Source organism: Scheffersomyces stipitis, chromosome 5 (genome assembly GCF_000209165.1).
Source record: "Scheffersomyces stipitis CBS 6054 chromosome 5, complete sequence".
NCBI classification, from domain to species: domain Eukaryota; kingdom Fungi; phylum Ascomycota; class Pichiomycetes; order Serinales; family Debaryomycetaceae; genus Scheffersomyces; species Scheffersomyces stipitis.
This window is the reverse complement of record NC_009045.1, coordinates 180,023-195,991: the sequence shown is the minus strand read 5'-3', so window position 1 is coordinate 195,991 and position 15,969 is coordinate 180,023. Positions and strand designations below refer to the sequence as shown.

The following is a 15,969-nucleotide window of genomic DNA, read 5'->3' as shown; positions in this document are numbered from 1 at the left end:
TAAATTCTAACAACTTTTTCTATCCAAACCAAGCTATCACTCCAGGCCCTCTTAGTATGTCATTGCTATCTTTTCAGCCCAACCTCCGCTCGCCCTTCCCCAACTTCCTGACTCATGATGACTGCAGCAGTAGCCCTGGAAACCTTCCAAGCGTCTCCACGCTCCGATAATCAGAACCTTTTCATGGTATAAGGCATTCTGATCGGTTCACACACGACCGATAAAAACCTGTTCGATTGCCGGAACAGGTACTTTGTTTGTGACAGGACCGGTCTGATAAGCTAAGCTACGATCATGCCGGCGTCTTTGGACACGGCTGCTCGAAGCTGTGGAAGAAAGAAAGAAAGAGCGAAAGCGCATTCTTGATTTCGGTGCAGTTGGAGAAACAATTGACCTTTGAAAAATTGTTCTTCACCATAATGCACTAATTACGGACTCCCTGTGGCAACTTTGGAGGTTCAATGTTGGCTTCTAGTTGAACTTCTTTACACGTCAGATAGCTAAGCTGATCTTTCAGCAGCATTGATGCATATTACTTCTTATAGCTTGTTCAATTGTAATTAGATCACGTGACAATATCGATAAAATCACGTGACCCAAATACCCAAACTTGTAGAACCTCCGAAACCTTGTATAAGATTCATCTACATCTCAATTCATAACTCGTTATTCATACCAAATACACTAAAAGAAAAACAACTATTAAAATTGAAACTCAACACAGCCACATCAATTGGTTTCCGACCTATCCAAAACGCAAAAAAACATCGTAAAGCAAACACCCAATTGAAAACCGTTACCTAAAATTCAAACCAATTGATCGTTCTGGCTGTGTTGTCCATTAATAATTCGCGCTCGATGACCCTGATTGAATCATCGGTCTTAGACTTCGTTTCGTTCATAGCTAATGTTGGTGTAGTAGTAGTACCAGCAGCAGCAGTAGAGTTTGTAGATGTAGTAGAATTTGCAGTAGTAACTGTAGAGGCAGCAGCTATAGCATCTAATGTAGCCTTAGAAGATGCCTCTTTACTATCTCTATGTAAGCAATTTGGGACATTCAAATTGCTTAATTTGTTTAATTTGTTCATGCTTCGTTGATTTTGGACACTCATTTGACGGAACGACTCCTCAAATCCAAGTTCGAAATCAAAACCTTCTTCATCGTCTAAGTCACACCATGACTTGGCGGACTTTATCGAAGAATCTACAAGTGAAGGCATCTTCAAGCTGAACGAGGAGGAGGCCTTAGCAGAAGAGTGTCTTCTGGAGCTCCCAATAGGGATCACAGCAGAAGTGTTGTAGTCGAACAACTCGAAGTTGTCGTAGTCTTCATCATCTTCATCAGTATTTCCTTGACTACTAGAAATACCTTTTAAGTTATTGTTGTTCATGTTATTGCAATCATATTCTTCGTCGGAAGTAATCGTGGTTACGGATTGCTTCATGAGCTCTAAGTCGTCGTGGTCCATGTCAAAGACAGCTTCGTCACTTTCCTTACTGTTGATATCGTAGAATTTGTCCTCGTCATCAATGGTAAAGCCATAGATCCAGTTCGATTCCAAGTCGCGGATGAACTTGGATAAGTTACGCGAACGTGCTTTCGAGCTGAATGTTGCCAAGTCGTCTTCGTCGTTTCCAACTTTCAAGAGGCTCATAAACAACTGGAAACAGTTCGTGTTCATACTAGAGTAGATGTCGTACAATACATGAGGGTTGTTGTAGTTGACAAAATTGCGAAAGTTGGAATCAGACTGGATCGACTCGCTGCTATCCTTGGACGACGACTTCTTAGTGGGCTTGAATGGAGATGTGCCAAAGATAGACGTGATCAACGTGACTCCAAACAGCCAGTAGTCACTGTACTTGCAATCGTACTTGCTAACAATGTACTGGCCACTGGCGTTGGTAAGGAAACATTCGGGCGCCATGTACTTTTCAGTGCCTACGTTGAACTCATCGTTCTCTCTAATGGTTGTGGCCAAACCCCAGTCGCACAACTTGAAGTTGTCATGTTCATCAATCAAGATATTCTCAGGCTTGATGTCACGATGGAAGATGTTCATGGAATGACTAAACCCTACAGCATTGTACAATTGCTTGGCCAATCTCAAAATTTCTGAGATGGTCATTGTTCTCTCGTGGATCAAGTCGTACAAATCACCTTTAGAGCAGTACTCCAAGACTAAGATCACGTAGTTGGAGATCTCGAACGAGTCCAAAAGCTTGCAAACACTGGAGTTGTCAAAGTCCAGCTTGGAACTGGCAGTCGTATTCAACATCTCCAAGATTCTGATCTCATTGTAGGCGATTTCTCGCGAGCTTTTGCTGCTGCTTTCGTTGACCTTGGAGATGGCCTTGATGCTAACTTTGGAGTTGGAATGTGAGTCAAGTGCCAACGACACTTTGCCAAAGGATCCATCCTGGATCTTACTGACAAAGTGGTATCTGTCGGCTAAGAGATGGAGACCAAGTTCATATTGGCGATACTCATCTTCAGGAAAAGATGAAGTAGGGGAGTTGTTCATGTGGAATCGTGGATATGCGGGTGTGCAAAGTATGTACAGTTAAAACAAACAGATGAAATGGTGATGTATGATCAATAGATAAGGAAAATGGTAATACTGTGGAGCAATAGTACCAATGAGGAGAATTATAAACCTAACCGCCGTACGCTAACCGGATGCAGATACAAAAAGAACAACCCAGGAGACAAAGTTGGTTAAATGACAAGGGAGGTTGCAATCAGTTCATGGACACAGTTCTGTCTATGACAAGTACAGTAGCGTACTACTGGAAATAATGTTAGGGAGAGTGTTGTAAGGAGAGCGTGAAAGTGGCTAGTCAACAAGGTGTCGACGTTCTATGGACTTCTATACGGAGCAGAAGGAGTTTCAGCCAGTCTCTGTGGGAAATAGGGACGTGGAGTTCCTTCACTTTTTCAATACTAGCTTAGTTCGCAACTGTGGAAAGTGTGGGGGGCAGGTGGGGGCACAGCCAGAGCTCTGGAGACAGTGGGAGCACAGCCGACAAGACCAGAGGGATGGAATGTGGAGGATGCCAATCGGGACAGACACAAAGGTGGAGGTGATGGAAACGAAAAAGCGCCAGATTGAAGAATTGCAGAGGTGAAGAAAAAGCTCCAGCTTGTGGATCCGGGAAATAGGAGATAGACCCAGCTATATAATGAGATCAGGAATGTATGGGGATATGGCGGTCGTGCACAGGACCAAGTTCCTAGTTGAGTCAGAAGACGTGAGACAGAAAAGAAACTGACTAATTTGCGCCCGTGAGAAATCTACCAGATTCTATGGTGCGCGCACGACTGTAAGTAAGCGGTAACGGCAAAGAGCTATTTTGAAATTTGTTGGGGTGCTGTTGTCACTCTGGTATGTATTGCGGTGTGGATGCTGCTGCAGGTTGCTACTGTTCTGGTTTGGGATTCCGTTTTCGGCCAGTTTATCCTCGGCATCTCTGTCGTATCAGATTTCTGCCAGGTCTATCAGTTGTCAATTCAGCTTCCATTTGCAATCGTTATCGAACAATGGCCCGATGTTGGCGATGGATCTACATGGCCGGCAAAGTCCGTCCAGCTTGTAGCGTCTGTAACCACGAAGATTTGTGAACGGTACAGCCTCGGTATTTCGCCCGTTTCGTAGGCAGTTCTAGGTGTGGGATATTATCAGTAGCTTATAGCTAAAGCTAATAAGAGGGAGTTTGCACGCCAAATAGAGCACTATCAGCAACAGATTGGCACAGTATGGGCCTTGTTGGTGGTTTTATCACTGAATTGACACATCTGGATCAACGGTTCCAGGCTCTGGTTGCGAGGAATAGAACGAAGCAGGCCTAGATGGGTCCATTGTTTCTTTTTCACCCCTTGATACCGTTGGCTGATTTCAGACAAGCCTTCTATTTTTGAAGGCAGCATGTGGCTGTTGAACGGGTACGCAATGGATTGGTAGCGATTGGGAATTACATCGCTGGCGTTCAAGTGCAGCCGGCAATTAGATACCCTTTTTCTGTTGTCCCTGTATTCTGTCGATTCCCAAGGGCCATTGACCATTTCAGACAGACCCAGTATCTGCGGTTGCTCCTTGTATTCTATCCTATCCTGTGGGGGCCTCTTTCGCCAGCAGGAGTGCCTGAGCCCTGAGCCTCACTGTTGTCATCCCTTCCCCAGAAAACGGTTATGATCTTTGTGTCAGGCTATGGAAGGGGTCTATATGACGTATTTACAATTACACGATAATCGTTCCACCACACTGGTTATCAAGAATAGGCATTAATTAGATATGGCAAACATAAATAGTGCGAAGCAGTGCCCTTTTGGGACACAGGTAGCTTCTCAATTAAGTAATTAAATTAGAACCAAGAAAGTAACAGTAAGAAACTGAATTACAATCAAGAAGTGATTTCAACGCATGATAGCTTCAAGAGACAATTTCAACGTTGGAGTCTCAGTGAAGTAAAATTGCAATAATGCAATAATTACTTCAACAACTGGTCGATCTTTGGACCAAGACTGGATGGACTAGCCAAAGAGGAGAATCTTTCAACGACCTTACCGTTTTTGTCGATCAAGAACTTCTCGAAGTTCCACTTGATTCTGGTCAAGCCCAAAACTCCGGACTTCTCGCCCTTCAAGAACTTGTACACTGGGTCGGCGTTGTCGCCGTTGACTTCGACCTTGGCCAACACTGGGAAGGTGACTCCGTAGTTCAATTGACAGAAGCTGGCGATCTCGTCGGCAGTGCCTGGTTCCTGGTGGCCGAATTGGTTGCAAGGGAAACCGATGATTTGAACGTTCTTGCCTTCGTATTTCTTGTTCAATTCTTCCAACTCCTTGTACTGAGGAGTAAAGCCACACTTGGAAGCGACGTTGACAATAACGACAACCTTGCCCTTCAATTCCACGAAGGGGAAGTCGTTGCCCTTGGCGTCCTTAGGAGTCAACTCGTAGAATTTAGACATTATGGAATTTATTTGATTTAGCTGAGAGAAGAGTAAATTAACGATTCTCCAATCCAACGGCAAATGCCCTTGCTTATATACCAAATGGTCCCATCAAGGCATGAAGCAGATGACAGAAGACGTTTCTGCATAATAGAGATGTTTTTTCTCGGGCTGAGCTTAAAATTGCACGGAGTGGTGGAGAACTGCACGGTACTCGGTGTTGGTGGCCTAATTGAGACTGGAGTAATTATAATTCTGTGGAATTTTCAGCGTTTCTGCCAAATCTGCCAACTCTGCTGACTCAGCTAGCCCAGACGGCTCTGGCACCATGCTTACCTAGCACAGTAGATCCTGGCTCGGGAACGACCATACACACAGCCCAACTTGCTCCCGTTAATGCCTCAGATCTTCATCTTCCTTTCTGGCACTGAATTTCAACCGGCTCGGAATTCGAGCAAATGGTTGCAACAGAAAGCCGAATCACAACTCGGACTTAAACCTGATCTGTCAAAATCTTCAGTCAGAGTAGAGACTCGCCGAGGCTGAAATGGTGGCTATGTGCTCTGCTCACTAATCTGAGACTGTCTAGATCGGCTTTAATCTGTCAAAGTGGAATTCTTTTTCCTCGCATCCTTCCTATTTGTGTCAGATTTTGCATTCGTTTCGATGAGCTCAACGAGAGGCACTTTTCCTAGCCACAAATCCTTGGGACAACGCTTGTGTATACAGTTACTATAGCTAAGTTCGGTTAGAAAAGGCTGTGTAGTGACGGCCGCGTCGGTAATGCAGCTACTGAAGTGAAAAAAGTCGGCCTTTATCCTCGGCTTTCTGTCTTCTCACACCACAAGATAAATGTATGAATACCATGGTTGATAGTTGCGAAGACTATCAGACTTCCGTCAGTTCCGTCAGCTGTTAGAGTAAGATTTCGCGGTCAAGAATTGTCTTAATTGTCACTAACATATAGCGCATTTACAATGTTAACTAAATAGTCCGGTAGTCGATTACCAAGTAACTGATAGCCTAAAAATACGTACTTTTCTAACTATTCTCTAATATGCTCATGGTCAACGTTAAGATTGTTTTCTATTTACACGAACGTCAGCACTGACTATATACATCTACCCTCTTAACTGAACTCAACAACATAATAATTCTGCTTGCCCACTCTGACAAGAAGTAACTTGCCGTCGATCAAGTGGTTATCACGGTCAAACAATACTACATCTTCGGGATCCTCAAACTGATCTCTCTCCAAACCCATGTAGATTCCTCCTGACTTGATCAACTGCTTCACTTCTCTACGGGACTTGTTGGTGATCTGGGCTAACAAGCTGCTCATACGTAAGTCGTCGATGTTCTCGATTTCCGAAAACTTCAAGTTCACCAAAATGCCCGATCTCCTAAAATTCTGGATCAACCGATCTGCAGATACAGTATCGTTGAATGGCTGATCGGGTGTAGGAAATAAGAAACTGGTGATGTAGGCCATCTCTTCACCGACACCCTCACCATGGATCAAGTCCACAACTTCACGAGCCAAGATACGCTGGGCAATTCTCAAACCAGGATCGGATTCGTGTTTGGGCAAGATATAACCGTCTATAATACTCAATGGCAACAATGTAAGCGTTTTAAGCAACTTTGCAACCATATCGTCTGGACTGTTGATGAAGTATTGGTACATCTGGTACGGCGTGGTGTACTTTTCATCGATGAAAACAGCATTCCCAGCCGATTTGCCAAACTTTTCCCCCGTGGGAGAAGTCAACAACGGCACAGTCATACCATAGGCACTTTGTGGCTCTACACCTTCTTTTCCAAAATGTCTCTGTAACCGTGAGATCAAGTCGATACCAGCGGTAATATTACCCCACTGGTCATTGCCACCTATCTGCATGTTGACCCCATCTTCCCGGAACATGTGCCAAAAGTCGTAGGCTTGCAAGATCTGGTAGGTGAACTCGTTGAATCCTAAACCATGTTGGTCCTTCAATCTAGACTGAATTGAATCACGCGCAAGCATTGAAGATACACGGATATGTCTGCCATACTTGGCAAGGAACTCTAACATGCCTATCGACAGCCACCAGCTGGCGTTATTAGCCGTTAAAATCCTTCCTTCTCCTGCTATAGGATAGTTACGCGATTTGGCATAGGCTACACCATTCTCCAAAAACGTCACCAATTGTTTCTGGATCTTGGATACATTATCTTCTCTCTCTTTATCTTCAATCTGGGATCTTTCTGTAGTTCTGCCACTGGGATCTCCTACAGCACCAGTAGCTCCTCCTACAAGTCCTACTACATCGTGGCCACGCAAGTTGAAATGAAGAAGAACCATCAATGGCAAGAGATTACCCAAATGAAGCGATTCGGCAGTTGGATCGGCTCCACAGTACAATTTGAACTTCTTGGTGCTTTCAGGCAGAGTCAAGTCGAACAAAGCATCGTCGGTTATCGATTCTACAAGATACCGTGATTGCAAATGGCCAACAAGAGGCATATCTAAATCGGGCTGGTAATTTGCTGAGCCGGTCAATTCCTTAAGAGCAGGCACAATGGTGATGGTATCAGGAGTGTCTTCTTCAACAGGAGCCTCTATCTTCTCTGTATTTGAAGAAGCTGGCTGGCTAGCACTATTTTTCAGTTGTTCAATATTCACATCTGATTTGATAGTGGAAGAGTTGAACCTCAACAGTTTGCCAAAAGAAACGGGCCTTGCGGTCGCCCTAAGTCTGCTCAAAGAACGACACTGGACAAATACGCCGATTCTTCCCCTCAACATCTCGCTAGATTTATTTAGAACTTCGAGTGGATCGGAATATGGAACTATTAATGAAACAGACTTGAAGCTTGACTAGCTCAGAGTTGGAGAAATTGGAAGTCGCATCAAAATCATTTTAGAAGCTTGCCTGTACACAGTGCTAATAATAGGTATATATTGTACCATAAAAATCCGAATTGGTAAACTTCCACTTTCACTAAGCAGTTTTTCGATATTTCAGTACCTCGAGGCAAATTAACTCTTTCCTTTAATGCTGATTTTCTACCCGTCTTCGGTCTTCATTTTCTTCTCCGTTCTTCTTTTCTTGAACTTTTCACTAAGACAATGATGTCAGAGTGCATATAAATCGATATCAGAATAAAGATTTTGTCGCATCTCCATATTAAAGTTACAGATCTATATAAATTTCGCTTCAGTCTTGAACAGAGTCTCTTCTCTATGGACTGATTACAGATTCGGTTTTGTTATAGAAGTAGCAGAAAAATGCAACTCCCGTATTCTGGAGACGGTTCGGCTCCAGCTTCAAAAAAGAGAAAGAGAAAGAGAAATAATAAAACCAAGACAAAGTCTGATGCCGATGCTCATCTCAGTCAGGAACATGCAGTTGCAAATGAAAACAATTTCCAGATCCACAGTAGCAACAAGAAGTTCAAATTTGATACCGAAGAAAAGGAAGACGTGATAAATCAGAAGAATAACGATTCCGTCGAAAAAGGAAATTTTGAACATCACGAAGAGGAGGACGAGGGTGAAGAAATTATTGAAGATGCTCCAGAAAAAGAAGAACAAGTAGAAGAACGAATAGAAGATGAAGAAGAGGATGAAGATGATGAGGAGGAGAATAAGATCAAAACAAAAAATCCCAGGAAGAACAAAGACAAGAAAAAGCACAAAAAAGACGTTGAAGTTGGTTCTTCCAAAAGTTCTTCAACCAAGAATGTCACTTTCTACAATAGTGACGGGGACGACGATGACGAAGAAGAAGACTACTATTCGAGCAACAGATTCTACGAAATTTCAGAATCTACTCGAGCTCAGTTGGCCAAAAAGGCTGAACAGTTGCTTGAGTTCAGAAAAGAACTTCCAGTTTACCAACACAAGGATGAGGTCATAGATTATGTCACCAACAACCAAGTCACTGTAGTAATTGGTGAAACTGGGTCAGGTAAATCTACCCAAATCCCCCAGTTCTTGATGCCTCTAAACAGTAAACTGATAGCTGTAACACAGCCACGTAGAGTTGCTGCTGCATCTTTGGCTGCGAGAGTCAGTGAAGAGTATGGATGTCAATTAGGACAAGAAGTTGGTTACCAGGTCAGATTCTCTAATATCACTCATCCACAAAAGACGAAGTTGAAGTATCTCACCGATGGTATGCTTTTGCGAGAACTCATGATAGACAGCAAGTTGTCGAAGTATTCCACCATAATACTAGATGAAGCTCACGAAAGAACAGTATTGACAGATCTTATCATGGGATTCTTGAAACAACTTATTGTAACTAAAACCAGAAGAGATTTGAAAATCATAGTCATGTCGGCTACGTTAAATGCCGAGCTCTTCAGTAAGTTCTTCGGTAATGCCCCTATTCTCTTCATAGAAGGTAAAATGTTTCCTGTGTCTCCCTTCTATTTGTCTGACTCTTCTGAGGATATTGTGGATACCATGGTAAGGAGTGTTATTCAAATCAACTTAGCAGAACAAGAGGGAGATATTCTCTGTTTCTTACCGGGCCAAGAAGAAATCGATAGCTGCGTCACCGTATTGACTCAGGTGGCACCATTGCTTCCAAAACAGGCACCATTGCTAGTACCAATGGCTCTCTACGCTGCTTTGTCTCCAGCCAAACAAGCTAAGATCTTCGAAAAGCTTCCTGCAAGAAGGAGAAAAGTTATTCTCGCTACCAATATTGCCGAAACTTCCATCACTGTCAGTGGTGTCAAATACGTTATAGACTCAGGATTGAGAAAAGTTAAAGTATGGAAACATCAATTGGGATTATCTACATTATTAACCACTCCAATTTCACAGGCTTCAGCAAGGCAAAGAGCTGGTAGAGCTGGTAGAGAATCTGCTGGTAAAGTCTACCGTCTTTATCTGGAGAAGGTATTTCTGGATCTGCTTCCTAAGCAGCAGGAATCGGAAATCATGAGAAATGACGTGGTGATGCCCATCTTGACATTAAAGAAGTTAGGAATAGACGACTTGTTGAACTGGTCGTGGTTGGAGCATCCTGGCCAGGATGCTATCTTAAGTGCCTTGAATACTTTATATTCTCTTGGGGCTTTGAACGACAGCGGCAAGATTACACCTTTGGGATATAAGATGGCCGTTTTACCATTACAACCACAACTATCAGTAGTTCTCTTAACAGCTTTTGAGTTTGGTGTGTTGTCTGCTGTTATAGATATTGTATCGTGTCTTTCCGTGGACAACTTGGTATTAAATGTAGGAGCTGCAAATGGCGAATTACGAGACGAAGTCAACTACAAAAGACGCCAGTATTGTCCTCTTGGTATCCGACATGGTGATTTGATTGGTCTTAAAGAGTATTTCAATTACTACCAAGAACTATCTGCAGCAGGAAATACGGGAGAACTTAAGTCGTGGTGCAAAGATTTGCATTTGAGCTATAAGGGCTTCAAGAATGTTCTCAAAGTCAGACAACAGTTGAAACAATATATGATAACTACTATCAAACAAGATGATAGTATCAAGAGGGAAGAAAGAGACGAACAGTTGAAGAACTTAGAAGCTCAGCTAGGCATAGTAAACTTGAACAACACTAACGACAGCGACATTGAAGACGAGTTGAAGAAGCCTTTGGATGTTCCAGCAGTTCTCAAGTCGTTCTTGAAGGGCTACATCACGAATACAGCTGTAGGAATGCCGGATAGATCGTATAGAACGTTCAACACAGGTCAACTCATAAGTATACATCCATCTTCCAACCTTTTTGGTAAGCTGAACTTGGACGCAATAATGTACATAGAGTACGTCTACACGGCTAAGGGGTACGGGAGAAGTTGTTCTGCCATTGAATTGGGTTGGATACAAGAAGTGGCACCGCATATTCTTGGAGCATCCAAGATCAACGTGCACGATTAGGCTTACATTATATATATACATTGTCACACAATTTAGCATTACATAAATACATTGCATTGGAAATGAGACTGTTAGAGTTTAAGTTAAAGTTGAGTACTCTTTAATTCAAGGCTTGTTCTACTGCTTTGATAACAGCAGGGAAGATGTGGGTATTACCAGCAATGACACCCTTGGATTGCAAGAATCTGCCCTTACCAAAGTCAAGAGGGGCACCGCTGATATCACCGACTTGACCACCACTTTCATACACCAAGATGTTACCAGCAGCATGGTCCCAGATCTTTTCACGATAGGTATCACTGACTGGTAAACGCAAGTAGATGTCAGCCTGTCCTTTAGCCAATACACAATATTTGACTTGGGAATCCAAGTTTATGGTCTGTCTATGAACGATTTCACGGTTGAAACCCAAGATGTCTTTGATCTTTGACTGCGTTGAATGAGAAGAATGGCCCTTTTCTACACCTTCCACTACTTTAATACTGGCTGGCGAAGTGTTAGTGGTCATTTTGATTCTCTCTTGCTTCGACAAAGGAACAAACTTGTCAGAGTCAAACAAGGCTGTATAAAACGAACCAACGCCCTTTACGGCCGAGTACAAACCTCCAACAGTACCCGTCATATCTTCGTTGGAAAGGATAATCTCAGGCAAGTTGGGACAGCCAATAACGCCCAATACTACCTCACCATCTACAATAAGAGCTAAACACACTGCAAACTGGTCGCCTCTAAGGAATCCTTTGGTGCCGTCAATTGGATCAAGGGCCCAAATTCTACCTTTATCTCCACCTTGGGAAATACCGAGGTCTATGCTCTCATAAATATCTTGCAAGTTCTCAAGTGTGCCAATCTTGTCACTATAGGTAGAAGTATTGTCCTGGACATCTTCGATGATCTCGAGAATGCGACCCGACAACTTCCGAGATTCATCTGTGTCTTCTCTCAAAGTGTCTGAGTCTTCCTCTCCGACAATTTCGTCACCAGGAAAGTTTTTTTGGATAGCATAGTTGATAATAGCCTGAGCTGCATAATCTCCTACAGTTACAGGCGATTTATCGTCCTTTGTCTGGGTTCCAGATTTCTGTGTAACGCCTATAGAATCGCTCAATTTCTTAGTGAGCAACGAGGCACGCTTGACTGCCAATGTAGCAATCTCCAATTCCTTGTAATAAGGGTGCTGGGCAGAAATCGACGACATTTTCTTGTTATTGGTGGGGTAAAACAGTTTGGAATAATGGGAGGGAAGCCTGGGAGCGGGCGCAATTCGGAGCGTTCGGCCAAGTTTAAACAACAAAACGGACAAAGTAGTTAAACACAAGAAAACAAAGACTTTTTTCAACAATCTCCGATTCATTCAGTATGAGAAATAGAGAACAGAAGGTAGTGAAAAATATAAGGAAATTCATACCTCTAATCGATTATGTGAGATCATGAGATATTGATCATGTGACATAATGGGAAGAAGAGTCATATAAACTTGATTTCTTTGGGAATTCCCGTAAGATTATCTACATGTTAGTATACATCTTCTAACGTAGTACTAATTTAAGTGCTAAGAATTGAAAATAGAAAAGTGGTATAATCTTGAATTTACATTTTACAATTCTCATTGATTTTCGGCCTACTCTCATAAATTCTTACTATAATTTTCACATAGAGTTTGCTAATATTTTATTTGGAATTTCTAATAATTCGAATACAAAATCTTCTCCAAAATTGGCATAAACTGCAATTTCCATACCAGTTCGTCGCTATATTTGATCACTGGCTGTAATTTTCATGTAACCATAATTCTCACATTTGCTATAAAATCCACTCAGGTAAGCTCGTTATACTTTCTGCTCTCAACATACAGTCTCAGAAATATCTATAAAATCAAACCGTACCATATAACCATTTGTTCACTTCCATCCACAACAACCAAGGCTCATGTACAAGACTCTCTTGATACTATGGGGAGTCTGCTGTATCTGTTTGGTGATACAGCTTCTCCCCGTGATCTCTGTTCCTATCACTCTGCCGTCTACAAATATCTATCTTTCCAGCTATAGAAACTTCACCTTTGGAGTCTTCGGAATCTGTGATGCTACCAAAGGCATTTGTTCTGAACCCAGGATTGGTTATCCTTCGGTCAACAGCACATTCTACCTCATGGCTAATGATAACGATTTCGACAACAACGGCGTACGACTCCCATCGTCCGTGACATATACCATTTCCAAGCTATTGATCGTGCATGTCATAGCCTTTTGTTTTTCATGTATTTTAACATTGATAGTACTCGTGTTGATATTTTTGCAATGGCTCGATGACGATATACCGATAATGCTGCGGATAAAGCGGGGCTTCCATATTAAAAGTGTAGAAGACGAACATGTGACCCAGAGCTTCTTGAAACCTCCATCCAGAAGTGACAGTGAACCAACAGAAAACGCACACCAAGAGTCGGCTTCGTCTAGGAAAAAGAATAGAGACATAACTCCGTGGCTAGACTTGATGCAAGCGGCTGCTATATTGTCATTTTTGTGCAATTTGCTTGGATTTCTCTCGGATATCTTGCTATTCATTCCTAATCTCAGTTACCTAGGCTGGCTCCAGTTGGTACCCATTATCGCTCTTGCCATACTTACGACGATGTCGTGCTTCATCAAAAGATCAATAAAGTCTAGAAAGTACCTTCAGAGTGAGCAACTATACGAAAATGACGAAATGAGAATGAGAAAGAAAATCGTGGGCCAGTCTCATGGAAACGATAGTGATGATGGCTTCTATGTCTATACAAACGGTTTCTACAGCACCCAGAACAAAAACAGCAACGACATAAGATTTACAGACACTAATCTGCATCAGTTTGCATTACACAATAATAATAGCAGCAGCCATGTTGGATGGGTACACCATTCGTATCCCAACGATAACGACTCAGCAGACGAAGAAATCTCTCTTAATTCCAGTCACGGTTCGGAGGAAAACATTCCCCTCTCAAATCTTAATATCAGAAGAGACCTGTAAACTGTCTACTCATTGTAACCTCGTTACTTTATTATTTATTCAATTCATTTCATCCATAGCAATATTTATCATTTATACCGGGTCATTATATAGGGTTACGAAAATAGGAATGCAAATAATGTCTACTGACTATCTTTCTATGTACATCTATTGAAGTGACCGTATCGCTTCGCCATTATTATGTTTCATACCCAACTTGTAGTTCTCTGCCTCTACTAATTCAACCGCCTGAGATGATAACTTCACCTGACTCTCTACTAGCCTTACTACCAACTGAGTATACTGGAGTGCCTTTTCTGTATTTGTAAATTGTGAAGCTTTCTGTATGTCCTGAAGTTTTTTCAAGAGATCCAACTGATATTTAGACAAGAGTTTGGTTCCGTTTTTGTTGCTGGTTACCAAATTGATGAACTGATGCAAATCTTGTATGTCGTTAACTGTGTATTCAAGCAACACACTGAACTCGATAGAACTCAAACTTCTATGACAAAGAGCTGGTTTAAGAAATGAAAGTTCTCTAAGAAACTTCTCTCTGCCTAGAGTAGACCGGTTACTTTTTTGGTAGTTAGAAAGGAATATGTTGATGGTATCCTGAGAGGGGCATATACCATGCTTCTCTATCAAAAACGACAAAATCTTATTCGCTTTGTCGATATTGCCCGACACCGACATCAAGAAAGCCAATTTGTCCAAAGTCCCGGGTTCCAACCCAAAGAACTTAGATTGTTCTACCAGCGATTCCTGGCTATCGAAGAATTCGTTAAAGGATGCAAGTTTAGATTGAATAGAGGGTAGCTTTGATTCGTACAAGTTGTGGATTAGATGAACCAAAATCTCTTGGAGATTCTGGGAAGTACAGAAACTGGCATTTTGCTCTAAAAACGAGATCAAAACTTCAAAGTTGGCAGAGCTCTCTCTTACTTCGGTTGTGCCTATGAGGAATAATGTGACATTTTCAAAGAAAACTGTATGTGCCAACTCTGAAGGAGCAAGCAAGCCATGAAGTCTTCTTTCACTATTAGTAAATGCCTTGAAAGAATCGTAGAAAGATTTCAAGTTCTCGTTGGTATAAAGGTAGAAATCGGGCTCTGACAATACTTCAGCATATTTGGAAGAAATGATATCGTTGACCAGTTTTTTCTGGAAACTGAAGCTGAAAGTCTCGGAACTAGAGGGTAACTCAGAAAGCGTCCTCACCTGCTTGTTGAAGAGGCTTATCCACCTGAGCCCGATATTAGCGAATCTAAGTTTGGCAGGTTCTGTAGCTTTACTCGGATCGATGTTGACTAGCTTATGAGATGAACTACCCAAGAAAGTGCTATCCTGCGAAAGAACAGTAATTAGAGTATCATTAATGTTTGGTCGTGTGATAAGGTCGGCTACATCCTCTGGACTTATGATATTGTGGTGGTACTTCTGAGACTGTTGAAGCTGAGGTCTGTCTGGAATCAGTGCTTCATTCTCTTCATTCGTTAAGAGTTCTCCTTCAAATCGGTGTATTTCCTCATTTGGAACAAACAGGAGCGGCAGAGTCAGATAATGTCTTCGTACCGTCAATCTTGACGTTCTTAGACTCCGTGTGATCATCCTAACTAAGGTTTCTGGTAAGAGAGTAGAAGTCTTGTAAACCCAGGTTCAAGAAATGAAAAATTCATTCGGTTGATCGATTATGTCAGCAGAACCATATACAGGATTTTGCATCCATTTCATTCTTTAGTTTAGGAAGTGTTTCATGGTTATTGCTTGAAAAACAAGAAGAAAAACAGGTAAAAGAAGACGATATTACAAGTTCTTATGGAATTGTCAAAGTAAGGATTTAATTAAAAAAGTAGTGCTTTATCCTGTTTTCATTCTCATTTTTCATTCACTATACTATTCTACAATATGCTATGTGCGCTACTTTCTTTTCACATAGTAGCAGTGTCGGCCATGTACTACCAAAACCAAATTGAAAACAGACCTGTCGAGCAACTCCTACCTGGTAACAACCAATACTTTACAGAACTATACTATAATATAAAAAACAACAAATGTGTGATGGACTCGATAAGCAATATCCTTCCTCAATGCTCAGCCCAAGGAATAGAATCATTAGATCCTTACGAACG

At 41.9% G+C, this 15,969-nt stretch overlaps 7 protein-coding genes across 7 annotated transcripts; 2 read left to right on the top strand and 5 right to left on the bottom strand. All coding sequences in view use genetic code 12, as the record gives it.

The window, feature by feature from the left end:
- Positions 1 to 1,145: 1,145 nt before the first annotated feature.
- On the bottom strand, positions 1,146 to 2,525 carry KSP1 (serine/threonine protein kinase; the record flags this gene model as incomplete). The annotated part of the gene is given in 3 exon segments (XM_001384657.1): positions 1,146 to 1,227; positions 1,312 to 1,767; positions 1,786 to 2,525. Coding segments are annotated over 3 exon segments (1,278 nt in total), but the record flags the coding sequence as incomplete, so codon positions are not given.
- Positions 2,526 to 4,268: 1,743 nt separating this feature from the next.
- On the bottom strand, positions 4,269 to 4,971 carry GPX2 (glutathione peroxidase; the record flags this gene model as incomplete). The annotated part of the gene is made up of 1 exon (XM_001384656.1): positions 4,269 to 4,971. The coding sequence occupies one exon, from the start codon at positions 4,969 to 4,971 to the stop codon at positions 4,489 to 4,491; it is 483 nt and encodes a 160-aa protein (XP_001384693.1). The 3' UTR covers positions 4,269 to 4,488.
- A 1,111-nt stretch (positions 4,972 to 6,082) lies between these two features.
- Positions 6,083 to 7,741, bottom strand: MSY1 (tyrosyl-tRNA synthetase; the record flags this gene model as incomplete). The annotated part of the gene is made up of 1 exon (XM_001384655.1): positions 6,083 to 7,741. One exon carries the CDS (start codon positions 7,739 to 7,741, stop codon positions 6,083 to 6,085), a length of 1,659 nt encoding a protein of 552 aa, XP_001384692.2.
- A 483-nt stretch (positions 7,742 to 8,224) lies between these two features.
- DHR2 (ATP-dependent RNA helicase DHR2 (DEAH-box RNA helicase DHR2) (Helicase JA2)) lies at positions 8,225 to 10,849 on the top strand (the record flags this gene model as incomplete). Its single annotated transcript, XM_001385017.1, has 2 exons — positions 8,225 to 8,647; positions 8,780 to 10,849. 2 exons carry the CDS (start codon positions 8,225 to 8,227, stop codon positions 10,847 to 10,849), a joined length of 2,493 nt encoding a protein of 830 aa, XP_001385054.2.
- A 100-nt stretch (positions 10,850 to 10,949) lies between these two features.
- MET22 (3'(2')5'-bisphosphate nucleotidase) lies at positions 10,950 to 12,047 on the bottom strand (the record flags this gene model as incomplete). The annotated part of the gene is made up of 1 exon (XM_001384654.1): positions 10,950 to 12,047. The coding sequence occupies one exon, from the start codon at positions 12,045 to 12,047 to the stop codon at positions 10,950 to 10,952; it is 1,098 nt and encodes a 365-aa protein (XP_001384691.1).
- Positions 12,048 to 12,778: 731 nt separating this feature from the next.
- RIM9 (pH-response regulator protein palI/RIM9) lies at positions 12,779 to 13,861 on the top strand (the record flags this gene model as incomplete). The annotated part of the gene is made up of 1 exon (XM_001385016.1): positions 12,779 to 13,861. One exon carries the CDS (start codon positions 12,779 to 12,781, stop codon positions 13,859 to 13,861), a length of 1,083 nt encoding a protein of 360 aa, XP_001385053.2.
- Positions 13,862 to 14,071: 210 nt separating this feature from the next.
- Positions 14,072 to 15,424, bottom strand: PICST_4276 (hypothetical protein; the record flags this gene model as incomplete). Its single annotated transcript, XM_001384653.1, has 1 exon — positions 14,072 to 15,424. A coding segment is annotated over one exon (1,353 nt), but the record flags the coding sequence as incomplete, so codon positions are not given.
- Between the last annotated feature and the right edge of the window lie 545 nt (positions 15,425 to 15,969).